Raw genomic sequence first — 17,453 nt, 5'->3', positions numbered from 1 at the left:
AGAAGGCATAAAGCACCTCAGCCTTTCTTATCCTTTGTTGCTATGTTTCCCATCACACCCAATACAGGATGGAGCTTGTCCTTAGCCCTCCTTCTGTTGCTCATGTATTTGTACAAATAGTTTTATAGGGCAGTAGCCAGATTAGGTCCTAGATCGCCTCTGGCCCTTTCAGTGTTCCCCCTGCATAATTTCACAATCACAAGTCCTTGCTGTTGTCCCAAGCTGGCACTTCCTCCAGAGTTCAGAAACTTCCCTTTCTTCTCCAAGTTCCAGCCCAAGCTCTCTGTGCAGCCAGGCTGGTCTTCTTCCCTGCTGGCTCATCTTTTGGCACATGGAGATGCCCTACTCCTGCACCTTGTGCCTTAAGATTTACTTCTTAAAGAATATCCAATGTTCCCTGATTCCTCTGCTTTTCAGGACTGCCTCCCAAATGACTTTGTTGCTAAGCATATGCTAACCAAGGAAAAAAATGGCATTTCAGATCACAGAAATTCAGAGACCCATGTTATCATGAAATATGAGTCTGTGAGTTATCTGACCTTGTCTGCTGGAAATTGGCAGAATCCCCAAAAATGAGGAGGGGCAGTAGTTTACTTGACATCAAGAAGGCTTACTCTTTCATCTCTTGTGCATGCCATCTAAAGAGTATTAATGTTCATTAGAGGCTGAAAGTTATGAATCAAGTTTGGTATATAATTTTTTTTTCTTCATCTGTTATTTGCACAGTACCCAACTGCCTTGTCTGAGTATTTCCACTCAGCACCTTCAGGAGACTCTCCTGGGTACAAAGGAAATGTGACTTAAAGGCCAGACAGTAGAAAAAAAGTTAGTAAGCTACTTTTTTATGCTTTTCCGTGATGTCTCAGAGTACTATCAGAAGCCAAGGACTTCAGGGAAAGATGTCCCAGACAGAGGCACAATGGAGGAGGGGGGAGCTGTCTGACTCATACTCCTTGCTAGGCATCTAAAGCACTAAAGAAATCTACATACTAAACCTGAGTAATTTCCAAGGATGCAGCAGTGGTTCTGCCCTCCATGGTTTAGGAAACTCTATCACAGTTACACTCCAACAGACAAATGCTGCTAAAAGAGTTTATTAAAGACCATACTAACAGTTCTCATAACAATGGCACGTACAATGATTCAAAATCATGACAAATAGTGTGGAGTTTTGAAGAGCATTATTATAACACACCATGGACAAGAACAAAGCAGATGTGCTGTCTCAGAACTCTACAAGCAGGCCCATGAAATACAGGAGTCACATCATACAGCTACACAAGTGTCAGAGAAAATAGAAAGGAAAAAAAAAGTCATTCAATATGCAGTCCTTGAATTTATTGACAGTATTACAGTACTTTATGGGCAAGGACTGGCTTGTTCCAGCTGCACTTTCCAGAGCACAAGGGCAGCTGGAAAAGCAAAAATATCCCCAATAAAAACCCTCCAACAAACATGCCTCAGGTGCAATCACCATTCCAGACCTTCCTGCTCACGAATTTTGTCAGAAATTCTGACCTCCCTGCAATTACTTGCTCAGGACAGTGTTTTGTTTTTTAAGAAAACAAAAGAAGGATGCTTCTTTAAGACAGTGCAAAAATATCTCAATGGTATTATAAGATTAATAACAATCAGCATGGATCAACCACAGCACGGCCAACAGCATCTCCAAGGTCAGAAGCAAATGCACGTGCTGCCCCTTGACCAGCACTCCAGATGAAGGCTTGCAGAGGGAAGGTGTTTTCCTCTCTCTCCCAAGCAAGCCACCATTTCTGGGCTCATAGTGAGGAATGGTCTTAGCTACTCCAGGGTAATAAAATGCTACAGAAAGCCTGCAATATTAAATTATCCAATCCTCTGTCAAACACTAACAAAAGAATATTGAAGTGGAAAAAGCACATAGCAGCCATGTGATTTGTAATGGCTCTAACTCTACGACTCTAGCGCTGATCCCTTCCCGACCGCGTCGGTCACGGCAGCCCGAGCGTGCCTCACGGAGCCGAGCAGCTCACAGCACTCCCACGGCCTTCAGGGACTCCCAGCAGCACGTGGGGATTTCTGTTCTCCGAGACACACCAGCTAATTACAGCTGCAGCCTGCTCCCAGTGCGCTGCCTTTGCAGCTCTTGGCGAGGAGATCTCAGGCCCCACCCCGGGCTCGTGGCCCTGGTCTGGCCGCGCTCACAGCAGCACATCCGCGGACATGCATTCATTCGGTGTGCATCTTCAGAGCCATCCACAACCTCTTCTTCTTTGAGCACATGTTGAGGTGTCTATATGTCACGTTGGCATAATCTGTGTCAGAAGATCCCCAGGCAGCTCCACAGTACGTGAATTCAATGAGAGATAACTGTGCTTTGTCAAACCGCCCCAAATCATCTCCTCCCAATTTCCACACAGTTGTGTTTGCATCGTAGTGTGATTACGCAGAACCTTTTTAATGCCTGCCAAATTCAGAGGATAAAATCACAGTGCTGCATATCAACAAAACCCAGCAATTCCAGCCTCCAATATAAAATAATTTATATACACAAAGCAGAATTTACATGTTAAATAAGAAGAGATTGTCTCATTCTCTACGGTGTCTTACCCAGCTACTAAAAAATAAATAATTCACATCGGATTGATGGATTTGTTTCCTATACAGCACACGTGCGCTATCGGAGCTGACAAAGACAACATGAAAAAAAACCTTTTGCAATTAATAAAAGAATTGTTGAACACTTGCACATATTGGCACAAGGCAGAAGAGGAAAGGGAACATGACACAGCTCAGCTCAGGTGCCTTCCTCTGTGGAGCGGGACTCAGACTTCAGCTTCACAAATTCCTTGGCAACTTCATCATTGGTTCTCTGAGAGAGAATCCTCAGGATTGTGAGTCCAGTCTCATCCATGTGAATCCTGCGCCCAAGGGGGCACCAGCAAGCACAGCTTCCTTTGTCTGCTATGTCTCTGAGCTGCATCACTGCTATCCCCAGAACCCGGTCCTCCCGGGCAAAGCAGTAATCCTTCACACAGACTTGGAGCTCGTAGGCATCGGGGCCATCTTCATTCCCTAGGATGCTGAAAAACACACACAAGTTCACTTACAGTGTCTGGACTTCAAAAACAAAGGTGCCAGCAGCTGACTGGAGGGCTATGATAAGTCACAGAAAACTCCTTTCTACAGAAAACCCTGGTCAGAAGGAGAGAAGTAAAACCCGCAGCATGTGGGCATTTTTGCCGATTTATAGCAGATAAAGAAAACCCAGTTACTGAAGAGGAAAAAACAAGCAACCCCCTTCAAGCTGCCTTTGCAACTTGTGTGTGTTTGTACGTGTGTTAAACTGTGAAATGAGAGGAGCGGGAAACATTAAAGCCATGCTAATAGATTTTCAACTCAGATGACTTTAAACATTTCTGCTCCTGCTAAGGGTGGCTTCATTTCAGAATTACTATTTTAATTAGATGAAGTCTTTGTTAAAGATTCAGGACCTTCCATTAATGTGAAAGCTAATAAAAATAAATCCCCAACCCTTCTGATGTTTCTAAAATTGAAAGAATAAAAGGAACAAAATCTCTTCACTTAGAGGAAGCCTGCCTTTCCTCAGAGAACGGAACAATTATATGAACACTCCCTTCTCTCCCTTCTCCCCCAGATGTTTATAGCCTTTTTCTCCTCAGTTCTCCTCATCTCATTTTTATATGTACAGCTGAGAGAGTTCAAGACTGCAGCTCCTTCTGTTAAGCCTCCCAAGAAGGAATATGTCCTTACAATAATGAAAGAAAATGAAATAAGAAGAGATCAATACTCAATGCTGAGAAACACAGCAATTTGAGCAGTGCTACTTGCTACCAATTCCAAGGGCTGTATCCTTGGAAACAAGTTCCGAAAGCACGTCCCACAGGTCAAGTTGGGATAAAAACGCACATTAAGATTAAGAAATAAATAAAAATGAACTTTTAGCCTCAACTCTACCAATAAAAAATAAAAAGTTCATTAAAATGACAGAGCACAGTAAAATGTTTTCATAAGACACACACAGAGCATTTCAGAAGGTGGCCAAAGGACACTGCTGCTATAGAACAAACCTCCGTGTCCCACCCGCAGCAAAAACTTCCATAATCCAGCTTTTCTGCCAAGACCTCAAAGACAGGACCAAGCTACTGGTTCATGTACTCTTCTTGGCCTGTGCAGACTGTCTGGAGACACTGGACAACCCTATCTGTCCCTCTGCATCTGCACTTGCCATGCCAGATCCTCAGGATATTTTTCAGACTTACAAATGAAATGTTTCATTGTATTTTGGAGCCCAGTTGTTGCTCTTTGACTTGGTTGTGAACTTCCTCTTCTTGTCACTCTGGTGGGGCCCAATCATGGTGATTTCAACAAATGGACGGAACATGCCAGATGTCTGCCACTTCAGGTCGTTGGCTGCCACAACTGCAAAAGATAATCACAACCTGGTTTACAGCAAATACTCACTCGTATTTTTTGCTCTGGACATCCTTCAGCTCTGCCCTGCTTTCAATTTCTTGTTTCTAACTCAAAACATGACAGTGTCACAACGCATATGGGCAGGACTTTCTTGTAATGCAAGGATATGCTTTTTTGATCTAGTTTAAGTTCTGTGAAGGGAATTTAAGTTTGCACTAGTATGTAACTTCTGCCATACAGATTGTCAAGAAATAAGCCCAAGAAAATAGGCATTCCTCCAGCTCCGGGCAGGCTGCCCTGACAGTTCCATGCTTACATCACCATTATGTCTGGGATAAGTAAAAGAAGGGGCATTTTAGAGGCCAATATTAAAGCCTCTGTTGAAAAGGAAAATGGGACTGCAGGTAAGAAAAACAAAGCCCATGTGCTGCATGTGGTTTCAGGATCCAGAATTATTAGCTTTTAATTCTCATTCTATCTCAGGTCACTGCAGGGAACAGACTGAAGCAGAGGAAATAGGTCTGAAAACCAGCTTTTGCACTTCAGTGTAGATTTAACCAGAAGAGAGGCCTGAAGAACTGTTTATATAAATCTTCAGAGGAAATTGAAGTAGTTAAGTATGCTGTATTCAAGTGAAAGAGATGAAGGAGGAAAAGGAACCCTGGGATGAATCACTGCTTTGGTTATTTCCAGAGTGGCTGTTTGGGACCAGTGTGGCCTTCAAGACTGGGGAGAGGAGCCTCTGAACTCTCAGGGCCTCTGTGATCTCTGGGTGTACACTGAGCAGTTTCGCAAGATCAGCCTGCCCTGTTCTCTGCAGCACAGACTAAACTGTGGCGCCTGGCGAGAGCCATCATCTGATTTTTGTTTACTTGCATACATCGCTGCCAATAAACAACCGGGCTGTGCACTGCCATGTCACTGGCTGGACAAGCTCATTTGCTGTTCCCCTACGTGTCCCTGATGTGAAACAGAGAAAACAAATTCTGGCCTGAGATCCCACGAGCTAACACAGAAATACCCAGACTGCCAGCTGGAGATCTGCCCCGGCGAGCCTGAGCACAGCACGTGCTTTGCCATACCTTTCACCGTGACCTTGTGCTCCCCAGTTCCTGGGTGGGTGTACAGGTCGATCTGGATGGACACTTCTCCCACAGGATCATCCACACCGGAGCCTGTTGGAAGGAAATGGACACCCCCACCATGCACACATGGATTACTGGTTATTGGCACAAGTCTTTATGGCCTCAGGAAGACAATGTGGTGTTTTCACAGCACACCTCCCAGAGACAGCTTTTCAGCCAGCACTGAGAATGTCACAGTAGTGCAAGTTAGCATCAGGCTCACATGCCCAACACACATAAACACCAACACTTCTTCCACTCCAACAAAGACTGCATCCTATTGAGAACACCAGTGAAGGTTTTTATAGAATTTAAAAGACCTCAACAGTGGACCTTCACAGGGAGCAAGGATTTTTCAGAGGGTTCCTGCCAAACTACTGTGTACACATGCAGGCATTCCAGTGGTGGGCACTGGCATTCCTGTCTGCTCAGGGAAGGGAGGACAAAAAAATTCAACAGTAAAAATAAAAAGAAGGAGAGGACATCACACAACAGAGGAAATATAAGAAAAAAAAAAGGTATTAATAATTTGCACAGAGCCATAGTGCAGTCTCACCCTACATGAACCTTCCTGCATGTTGTACCTCACCTAAAAATTGTCATCCTGACTGTTTATCTGTTTCCCTTTGGAAGATGATCAGAATCACTTCTTTGTTGTGCATCAAAAATGATGAGAGAGAAGCACTCACAATTTGCATACTTATTTCTCTTTATCAATTAGCCAGGGAGAAAACAAGATGTAGTTTCAGAGGGAAAAGAGAACATGTTCATATAAGAGTGAGATCTCATGAACATTACAATTCATATTTTATGATTTTTTTCAACTTTTAAACTTTTAATCACAATTATCATCATGTGATACATGGAAATGACATTTTTCTGAGTAATAAAGTTAAGATGTCACGTAAATTACAGAAAATGACTGCTTTGCAAAATTAAAATCAAGTTTTGATAAGAGAGTGAGATTTTTCTGACTTTCTCTTTGGTAACTGCCTGATCTTAGTTTGACAATTAGCAATGCTGTTGTAATTGAGATATCTAGAGGGTAATTGAATACCTATGAATAGCAGCTATTTTGTCAAATTTGAGGGTAAGATACATTACTAAGTGAAAAACTGGTCTGTTTGAAATTCTACATCAGGAGATTGAAGGATATCATTACACAAACATTTTGATTAGACTGATCTAAAAAGTCAACTTTCACAAGAATGGTCTGCAGCAGACCAAGAGGTTGAGTGCCAACCTGTGTAATTCTCTGAGGAAAATTACATGCCACAAGACTGTAGGCAGTGAAAGTCACATTAATATACCAGTAAAAGCATCTGAGCAACCAAAACAGAACCTCAACTTATCAACTCAGGATAGGTTCTCATTCTTGACCCGAGCACATTGAACAATCTTTAGGGTGTAACAAATGATGGCCTTGAACATATTCTTTCCTCCCCACTTAGAAGAGCAATATTGTTTTTTTCTGTATATAAGCACAGAGCTTTAAAATTGGTAGGCTTAATTATTGACCTGATCCATCTGCTGGTGTGGGTCTGTCACTTCACTGTTGGCATTATCCACAGGAAGAGGCAGAATTACCAACAGTATGTAATGGCCATATCCTACAGAAACATCAGCCACCAAACATTCAGGTCTTTATCAATCTATAGTGCAACTAGTGGGTTATAAAGGAGATGCTGATGTATCAGAAGAATAAGAGCAGAATCACTCCACTACCTATGAAGAAGACAAAACTCATATTACAGTTTTTTTTCCTACATTCATTCTTGTCTTTTCATATAAAAATCTTGTTCTGTGAACTGAAATTTTCAGAGAGAAAAAACTACTCTAAAGACGGCCAAGAAAAATATTCTGAGCATGTGTAACTGTGTGTGTACACATACTTGTACGTTTAGTGACAAGCACACTTAATTCTTGACATGAAAGCCTCACTGGTATTGCAATGCTGAAAGGTGAAACTGCAGAATTGAGCTCGTGCAAAGGGTTATAGATGTGTTTCATCTGAGATAATAAAAAGACTTTGGACAGCAAAAAATAAATTAAGAGATGAAACACTGCAAGACTTAATATGTAGGGGTCTCCTGGGCATCCAGACCTTTAGATAACCCCCCTTCAAGCCAGATGGTTCAAGCTTGGCCATAACCTTGAGTGCATATCCAACATTCCCATATATTACAGTAGCCCTTCTCAGCAGACCACACGCATGCAAGCCCAGAACTTGAAACACGCACCCCATGGTAAAGGGAAGGGGAACAAGTCTGCAGCATCTCCCAAAAAACAGTCCATTTTCAAGGCAGCTTTCACATCCCATGAATAAATCTCAAGCGTGGGAACAGGTTCTCAGGCAAGATACAGACTTCCAAACCACACAACCTGTGGCTCAGTCTGTGGGATGCAAGCATTCAGTGGAAGTTCACTTCTACAAGGGAACTACAGGGAACAGGACTCTGGAAAAGGTTTCTGAGCATGGGCAAGATGATTTCAAAAGCAAGGCAGTTGGGTAATGTTGTTATGGTAACAACATTAATCTTGAACATACCCTTATCAGGAAGAATGTCCTCATTAGCGGTAAACCTTATACCTTTCCCATCATGCACTGAGACATGAATTCAAAAGGCAAGAAAGCAAGCAGGATAAAGAGAGAAGAGTATGAATTACAACACAATTAGCAATGTCACTTAAACACAAGGCAAATATTCTAGCTCTTAACAGACAAAATATCCTCCTAGATCTTCTGCACCAGGATTTGGAGAGCAAGGCTGTCTGCAAGTAAGGCATAGTCTGGGTTAAACAGAACAGAATTTGTGCTGCCATAACTAAACTGCAGCCCTGATCCAATCTGCAGAGCAAACATTTAGCAGCCTAGTGCCATAGAAGCCTACTCAGTAATGAAATGAAAGCAGTAGGTACCTCACGAACTGGAAGGTGCAACCACTGAGCAGGGAAGTAAGAGAAGCAAACAGCATTTAAATTATACTGCATGAAGCCATGTCCTCCCAGGAGCTTGTGTCTCTTATGCAAAGCAAAACCTCAGTCACAGAGCTCTGGTAAGCAGATGCGAGCTGTAAATAGCAGTGCTGTCCCTTCTGTCCCTCCAACCTGTGTGCAGTTCTCTAAACCCATCTACCAGCCATGGTTAATGAGAAGGGTAAGCAATTAACATCCTTCTTCAGCTCCAATGCTGGGAGGGAGTCAATCACAGAACATGCAGAGTTGGAAGTGACCCACAAGGGTCATTGAGTTCAGCTCCTGGTCCTGCACAGGACCATCCTAAGAGTGACACCTTCTACCTGAGAGGATTGTACAAACATTACTTCAACTCAGAGAGGCCTGGTGCTGTAAGCACTTTCCTGGAGAGCCAATACCCAACCACCCTTTGTTGAAGAACCTTTCCATGATATCCACCTCTCCTGACACAACTTCAGGCCGTTCCCTCAGGTCCTGTCAGCACAGGGAAGAGATCAGAGTCATGCCTTTCTCAGGTACATCCCAGCACTGATTCTGCAGATATTAGGTGGTATAGCACAAATCCTTTATTCCCTAAACAGGGTCCAAAATTCTCAAGCCTACTAATGTACAAGGTACTGATTTGGATCAGTGGCCAGCTGCCCAGTACTTGTTTCCTACAGTGGTTTAGAATAAGTCACAAAGAAATGTCATCAGTCAGCTTTGAGATTTAACTGGTGACCTCATAACATGTGCATACAGTGCCCTAAAGCCAGAGCTTCATTCTTTGTAAGCTTCTTAAAAATACATAAATACCCATGCACCCACTTCTGTGGCAGCCCTGTATATTCCTGCTTCTGAGAGGTAATGATAATGTTCCATTATCTTTGTGTTTCTGCTAAATACTTCCCCTCAGTGAAGATTTACAGTCAAATCATGCATTGCATGAAGCTGCCTTCTCATATCATCTTTTGACACATCTTTTGTGTCTTCAATGGAGCACTTTTCTTTCTCTAATTTTAAGTATTCCAGGTTGTAGTACGGACTGCAGGATATCAGTGCTGCACACTTTCTAATATCTTAGCTCAGCATTTATTTAACAATTTAACAGTAATTTAACAGTATCCACATGAAAAACTAGCTTCAATTAATTCATAGATTGGATATATAATGGGAAATATGTGCACGGAACAGCAAAGATTGTTAGCACTCACTCAAGTGTGCGCTCAAGTTCCCCATTAGAATGTGGTTTGTGTAAGTGATGGCAACAGCCAGGCTCCTGGAGTCCCTAGTGGATGTAACAGTCTTTGACCTGTCTGGCCACTGGATGTCATCGTTGCTCTGTTGGGACACAGCTACAGGACCATTCTCTCAAAGGTACTGAGTTTTAATTTAATTTCAGTGTTCTAATGCAGTATGTTTCAACATAAGGAAGAGCTAGACTGTGCTGCTATAGGCTGAGATCACAGAATCATAGAGCCATCACAGCTGGAAGAGACCTGCACTGTCATCTACTCCAACTGTTAATCCAACGTTAATCCAGCATCACCATTAATATCCCTAAACTATGTCCCCAAATGCCACATTCAGACACCTCTTGTACACTTCTAGAGATTGTACACTTCTTCACCACCTCCCTGGGCAAATTATTTCAATGTCTAACCACCTGTTCAATGAAAAAATAAATTGTAATATCTGACCTGAACCTCCCCTGGCACAATTTCAGGCCATTTCTTCTCATCCTTTCACAAGATAAGACAAAAAAGACCAACTTGCACCTCACAATCTCCTTCCAGGTAGTTTCAGGTCCTCTCTGAGCCTCCTCTTGATGACTCAACCAAAACGAAACTAAATTTTCCTCTTTAGAAACAAACGCTGTTTTGAATCTCTGAACTCTCTACACTGCTAGGGGAATGCCAGTATCAAGCAGCCTCACTTACACACAGGGGCATGTATGTGAGCTAGGGAGTGCTTTCCCCTTGATCCTGGGGCTTGGTGTGATGACCTGCTGGCAGGGTTAGTACAGTCTGTGGGGTTGCCAGCTCTCTTAGGCTTGGAGGCTTGGAAGGATTGAAAGAAAAAGGATCCTATGCAAAAAGATTGCAGAAAGACATGCCAGGGAGTTGTATGACTTTGTTGCTGGGATGAAGTAGCTTAATGCAAGGGTTTTAATTAAACAGCCCAAAACCACAAAAATACCAGTTTTCGTTTAGATCCAGCCCTTTGTAGCATCTGTCTCCTCTTACTGAGAATAGCGACATTCACAGTCAGCCTGTGATCATCCTTGACTAGAGACCAAATTATTCTGTACAATAATATAGAGATGTTCACATGAAAGCAATGAAATTAACTGCTTACCCCTCCACATTCAATGGAACAGCACCACTAAGCCATAAGGCTTCTCAGAGAGTCACCAAACAGTTTGGTGACCCATCCCAGCAGCTTATTAATATGTTGTGGTAATCTGTAATCATCTAGCTCCCACATACCCTGTACTGGCTGCAGACAAAACAGTGCATTTGTTGCTCACCTCAGAGACTTCTCCCTTTACAGGCAGCCTGTAGCTCTGTGACTCATCACACAGCTGTCACTCAGCCTCAGTCAGGGCCACACGGGCTGTGCCACACACACAGCTGGCCTGTGACACAGGCACTGACAGGTTTCTGCCGTGGTGTCTTGCTGAAATAGTGCCTCACACCACCGCACAAGCCTCAGTACAGTAACTTCAAATTTTGCTTAAGCCACCCACCCACATTAATTCATGAAACGTGACTGTTAAGTGAGGACTGCAGAGAAAAAAAAGACCACAAACACCCCAGGCCTTATGTTTCTCATGTTTCTGCTCTCCCCAAATGTAGTTATGGAGTGGCAAATAACCCCCTTTCCCTCTTTTCCAGTTTCACAAGCTCCGAACTGTCACACTTTCAGAAACATTACTGCCAAAAGCACTCTACAAACTGGCAGTACAAGGGAGAGAAATTATGAGCAGAGCCAAGAGCTCCACTGAACCCTGCCAGCACAAAAGAGTCTTACCCTGAGCTGTCTGAGACTGGACAAACGTTTTGATGAGAGTGTCCGTGGTCTGAGTGTAGAGGGAGAGAGCATATCGAAGTGACTGTAGGTCTGGACTCTTCTCCAAGAAGGTTTTCTTCAGACCATTTCCACCAGCATGGAAATATTGCTAAGAGTAAAAAGAAACAGGAAAGGCACTGAGCAAGAATTGCAACCAGCAGCCAGTGTGTATATGCAGTTGTGTGTACTGATAGGAAACAGCTGGAAAAATTCACAAAACGGCTTCTGTATTGGAAACTCAGCTGTCAGACCAGCTGATACCAACTGCTCATGGCATTCTTCTTCCAAAGCACTTAAACATGAATATGCTGACTCCCAGGATGCCAGTCCCCTGAACCTCTTCAGGTGTACACATGTATGGCAGTACTCACTTAGAGCCTTTACCACTGTGACAGCAGGGACAAACTCCTGCCATCTTCCAAACCAGGACAGGCACTGTCCTCCCAAAGAGGACTTGGGATGGAGTTGGGAACAGCAAAAACAGAAATGGCATCACTTACTTTGATTGTATCCAGTGCCAGGTCCAGAACAGCACACTGCTTTGGAGTGAGGCTCCTGGTTTCTTCTCTCACCATATGATCCTGCAAACAACCATTGTATTTGACATGAGTGTGCTGTCAGAGGCTAAACGAAAAGGAGTCCCCAGCATCCCCACTTTCTCCAGATCATGCTGTATCTATGTGGTGGCAGCATTAATTCAGCTGTTCCAGGAATGTTTAATGGAGTCTCTCAGAGTCATTTATTACAGCTTAAATTGGAAATAAACTAATTTTCTCTCTTTCTTGCAGGCACAGAAGACATAAATAAGGAAAGAACTAGACAAAGGTAAGAAACAATTTAAAATCACAGTTTGTCTCTCAAGAAAACCCAAATAGAAGCCTACCTGACACCACTGTCATTCTAGAAAAGCCACAACAAAATTCTCCAAATACCACCTAAATAAAGGAATTCTGAGTATTAGGCATTAGTGAAAGCTGTTATATGTCTGTAGTTTGTGAATTTTTTTTTAACTCTTCCAACTACAAAGGTCACTAATTCATTCCATCATTTGTGTAGAAGAAGAAAAACAAAAGGAAATAGGTTTGCTAAAAGAAGACATTGTTGCTGTTAAGATCCACCAACTCTAATAGCAAAAAGCCAGTAATCACTTGGGAAAGAATTCCCTTTTCTGCAGTGGAAGCACATCTCCGTTAGAGTCCTGGCTGACTACAGGATGTGCCATCCTTTGGCATTGCACTAAGCTCTTTCTCTCTGATGCTTAGTCTAGATCTCAGGGGAAAACAGTGTATTTTAGGAAGTCAAAGCTTTGCACAAACCCATATTCTAACTGAGCAGCTGGAGGATCAGGCCAGTTGACTTCAGGTTGGGTTCTAAAGCATTCATCAAAAAGATATAGGCCAATCAGGCCTACACATGCAAAGGCTTTATCCCTACTTTAAACATGTCATAGGCCCCCTAGACACTTCCCAGGAGACACATCTGCTAAATTGCCTCTGTGTAAAGCACACCTAGTGTGTGACATCATGTGTGGGTCTCACAGGGACAAACCTGCTGGCTATCTTGCAGCTTGCTGATTCTTCACGCTGCCTGATGCTGTACCCATTCATTATCCACTGCAATCCACCTCCTGCCTGATGGAGACAGGGCTCTCTGCAGTTTAGGGGCAGCCATAAGGCATTTGCCACACTTCTCACAGACATCTAGCTATCAACTTTACACAGTGAAGCCTTGAACTGCACAGAAGATGCCTCTCAAGTTGTCAGTTTCTCAGATAAGTTCACACCCTGCTTTCTTGAGTAGCAGAGATGTGCCTCGATGTGCCTCTTCCCCCACACAGGATGTCCCTGGTCTGGGGACTGAGTGCAGGGGCACAGCACTTGGTGAGCTGCAGTGTGCCTTCTGTTGTTATATGCTGTCCTGAGGGGAGCAATAGCTCTCCTCCTTCTTCTTTGTGAGCTGGGGGTAATTCAATTGAAGATGATGTGGCTTCACACTTCAGTACACAGAGACTTCAGTGCACAGAGGGTAAAGTGTTCTTTTCTCTGTCTCACAGTCAGATTAAGTGCAAAATCAGACAGAGCCCAAGGCCACATTCATGAGAAAGGCCAGTTTAGTCAGGGTAGCTGTGCTCCCAAGGCAGAGCTACTTTCACATCTGCTAAAATGACTTTCCAGGCCTGCCTGCTAGATTGCCCCAGCTGCCACAGAAACCAGGTGGTCAGCACTTTCCTCTCAAACACCTACAGAGCTCAGTCAGCCCCACAGAGAGGCCACTCCACCCGTGCCCAGGCTGTCAGTGACAGCAACACATCTCTGCTTTCTCTGAGTTTCCTAGTGTCATTTTCTTCAACACATTGTGTAAAAATAATCCAGAGACTGGACTTGTAATACTTGCACCTACTCAGAGAGGAGCCCACGACTGTCATTCCTGTGCATACCTGCCCTCTGCAAATCCCACACTGTTCCTATAAAGAACTGTGCACAGTGCTACCTTGCACTTCCCAGACTGCCAGCCAGGAGCAAGAAACAAATATTTACATCAAATAATTATGCAAGTTCAAGCAGAAGATGAGAAAAAAAAAACAAATCCAAACAACCCAACAAACTTTTCCGGATTTCTCAGACTCATTCTTGTATTCTCCACAGGTATTTTCAGAAGAAACTCTGTGGTCAGAGCCTGGCTGTTTACCCTGGGGGCAGCACAAGGGAGAGGAGGCAGCTGCTCCCTGCTCCAGTTGCTGGCTATTAAGTAAACTGAGCAGAAAGAGTTTGATAATAAGTGGGAGGCAGATATGTGGCACCAAGGAGTCAGGTTTATGGTTGGCTTTCTGTGCATTCTGAAACACACTGTGAAATTGATTTGTCATCAGGACAAGAGCCTGTGCTTGTCAGGTCTGTCAGTCTCAGTTTTCAGCTGAGTTATCTGATTCACTAGGGCTCCGTTCTCCCTGTCCTATTTAAGACCAATAATGCTTAAAATCCATCCCATAATTTTCCCAGGCTTTTAGCGGAACTGAAAAATGCAGAAGAGGGGAGGTCTGAAGAACCATGCCTTCCCTGTTAGCCTGTAAAAAAAAAAGGACAAAAAAATATAATATCCACAATTCTTACACAGACTCCAACAATTTTTACTCTTATAACACTCCTATTCTACTGGAAATTTTTGGACACAATGTCATTTCTCTTATGGTCTCCAAAATTCAGGTGCTTTCACACTTGAGCACGACTGTCTTGCCACATATAAAAAATCCTGTGTACCTGTGCTGCTGCAGTTCTATATGCGGATATGCAAATAAAGGCTTGAACACACACCAGGGTTTGCCTGATTTGCATGATTACGTGCATTTCTAAAAATGCAGTCCAGAGTCACCAAAGTTAAGCTTTACAGTAACTGAACTGAAGAAGGGCTGCTGCTGCGGGACAGCCTTCACCCAACCAGTGCAAATGGAAACCAGCAAAACTTCCAACCCATTCCTGGCAAAAGGCGCCCTGCACACACTTTCAAATTCCAGTAATGAGAAAATATAGAACAAGTAAAAGATAACAGTGAATTTCAGTGGCCATGCCCAAGAATGCAAGCAAACCACAGGAACTCACACACTGTCCTTGTGACCTGGGGGGAAAAAACAGCAAATTCAGAGCTCTGCCCCCAGACACCAGGAGTACACGTAAAAGGCAGGGATGGCTTCTTTTCCATCATGTGGAGACATGATGAGTCCTTGCTGATGGTTTTGCAAGAGAAAGGGGAAACTCAGGAAACAGAAGTCACATTTGGATGATGTGTTTCAGGTGCTGCTCTCCCAGGCTGGCTACAAAGCTCCTTTCTCCCCATTTTTCCCAAGGAAGCCAACAAACAGCATTGCAAGCACAGGAAGCAGGAAAGGAAACACAATCCTCATGAGACACCATGTCACCAGGGATGACAGCCTGACCGTGGGAGTGCATAAGGCCATCACTCAGCACAAGTGACAGCTACTCCCCTGGGGAGACACACTTGGAGGCTTATGCTAGGTGACAATTAACTGCTGTGTACCAGCCTCAAAATGTAGCTGGAGAAGAGGTGCACATCTAATGACACACCTGCATGCCCTGATCACTTGCTAGGACTGCTAATAAGCACTGCCTTAAAGGAGCTGTGTACTGGCCACATAAACGTGGAGAGAAAAGGTATCTGCTGGGCAAGGGACACAGGTCTATGAAGACAGCTGTATTAGTGTGCAAGTCAAAACCAGAAAACTACAGGAAGGGACAAATGCCTTTTGAAACTGCAATAATCAGCGTAATACCCTTTGCACTGGGAAGATTTCCTTGGTCATGCTCTGACACAGAGTTCAGGTCCAGCTCCATCTCCCTCACAGCAGTCTGTCCACTGTGACACTTAAGATTTAGACCTCCTCCCCTTGCACAATACCAGTCTTGTAGCACAAGTGTAGCCACAGCAGAGCCCAATCCGAGTGCTGTGAGGCGTCACTATTTTCATACCATTCCTGTCGTGATCATTGAATTAGTGCTTGATTCACTTATGATGAAGTGGCGTGCACTTCATAATGCTCATGTCATGCACTGTCACGTCATGCACTGTCAAAACACATCAACAGAGCCTTCATGCTAAATGCCAGCTTGCCTGTGAAGGGAGCCCACGCAGAAGGAATTTACAGACACAGGCTCTCTTCCATAAGCAACAGTTATTTTTTTAACAGTCCATGTAATTCACCCACAGCTAACGCAAGTGTCTTTCCAAGCATTAGGGACTCCCTTTTATAAATGGGGATACGGAGGAGCTGGCTAGATATTGAGAAATTTCCTTTTCTTCATTTTAAATCAATGTACCAGACTTAGCATCGTGTATAGAGAAAAGAAGAACTACTTTGATGATTAAATGCACAGTCAGATTTAATGGTAAGCACTACGCCAATGTTAGTAGAATGCATTTAAATGCACATTTGATGCATTTAAAGGCATTTCTCTACAACTGCATTCAGCGACATACCACTGGAAGCACAGGACATGCTATGCACTACCACACCTCCATGCTTACACACAGGGACATTAACACAAGCCATGCAGGACAATACCTTCAACTTTGACAAGTGTCCCAGTTCCTTAGCAGCACTGAAAATCAACTGTGTGCCCTATGGTTGCAGAAGTTAGAAAAGAAAGGAGGGGGGAAAAAGGGTTATAAACAAGCTTCACATATTTTTCCTTTGAGCAAGTCAAGTCAGTTCACAGCAACTTCACATAACCACCCCAAGGCCAGGCACAACAACTGGACTCTCCTTGTCAGTTTATTACCTCGTACAAATCCTGGCCTTTCTGTGGATACCATATCAAGAGCTATTTCAGAGCACAATGTCTTGCTAACCAGCTCACTCTTTCTTAGTGAGGAACCACTCACTTATACAGGATGAACCTTCAAGTGGACTGCACAGGGTTGGCGTGAAGGCCATCTCCAAACACTCCTCTAGATTTCACATCTAAATACACACAAAGACTGGCCACAGCAAAAAATCATACAGCCCCAAGATGATGAGAATCTGTCCACAGAGGTAGGGCCCAGTCATCACGGTGGGGGTATGCACAGATCAGATCATAAACAAAACTGGACCTCAGCTGTTCAGGGGTGAGAGATTGCCAAAGTCTTGTGAATACTACAGCATCACCTTCAAATGTTCTAGAGTTTGGCTAATGGCTCTTCTTCCCCCACTGTGCCTTACTAAAGCTGTATAACCAATGAAGAAACACAAAGGGAAGATGAACCCCAGTGACAGGAATCTTGCTTCAAGGCACTTCACCAGTCTAACTGTAAAAAATCTCTTCCTTTTATCTAGCCTAAATCTACCCTGTTCTGGTTTAAAAGCTACATGTTACCTACGTACCAACTCATTAT

General features: G+C 43.5%; 1 protein-coding gene across 8 annotated transcripts in view; it reads right to left on the bottom strand.

Moving 5' to 3' along the window:
- Positions 1-1,078: 1,078 nt before the first annotated feature.
- Positions 1,079-17,453, bottom strand: part of UNC13B (unc-13 homolog B) — a 207,347-nt gene continuing 190,972 nt past the window's right edge. For 4 of the 8 annotated variants that reach the window (XM_064405327.1, XM_064405328.1, XM_064405323.1 and 1 more), the window contains 7 exons: positions 16,642-16,698; positions 12,068-12,148; positions 11,529-11,676; positions 8,089-8,145; positions 5,499-5,591; positions 4,263-4,422; positions 1,079-3,062 (listed from right to left, as the gene is read on the bottom strand). In XM_064405327.1, coding sequence (XP_064261397.1) covers positions 2,777-3,062; positions 4,263-4,422; positions 5,499-5,591; positions 8,089-8,145; positions 11,529-11,676; positions 12,068-12,148; positions 16,642-16,698 — 882 coding nt within the window. In that variant the 3' untranslated portion in view covers positions 1,079-2,776. The remainder of the gene's footprint in view (positions 3,063-4,262; positions 4,423-5,498; positions 5,592-8,088; positions 8,146-11,528; positions 11,677-12,067; positions 12,149-16,641; positions 16,699-17,453) is intronic. The other 4 variants (XM_064405329.1, XM_064405330.1, XM_064405324.1 and 1 more) reach the window with 2 other exon arrangements.

The sequence above is a fragment of the Passer domesticus genome, chromosome Z (assembly GCF_036417665.1).
Source record: "Passer domesticus isolate bPasDom1 chromosome Z, bPasDom1.hap1, whole genome shotgun sequence".
NCBI classification, from domain to species: domain Eukaryota; kingdom Metazoa; phylum Chordata; class Aves; order Passeriformes; family Passeridae; genus Passer; species Passer domesticus.
Note: the sequence above shows the minus strand (reverse complement) of the source record. Positions and strands in the feature narration are given on the sequence as shown.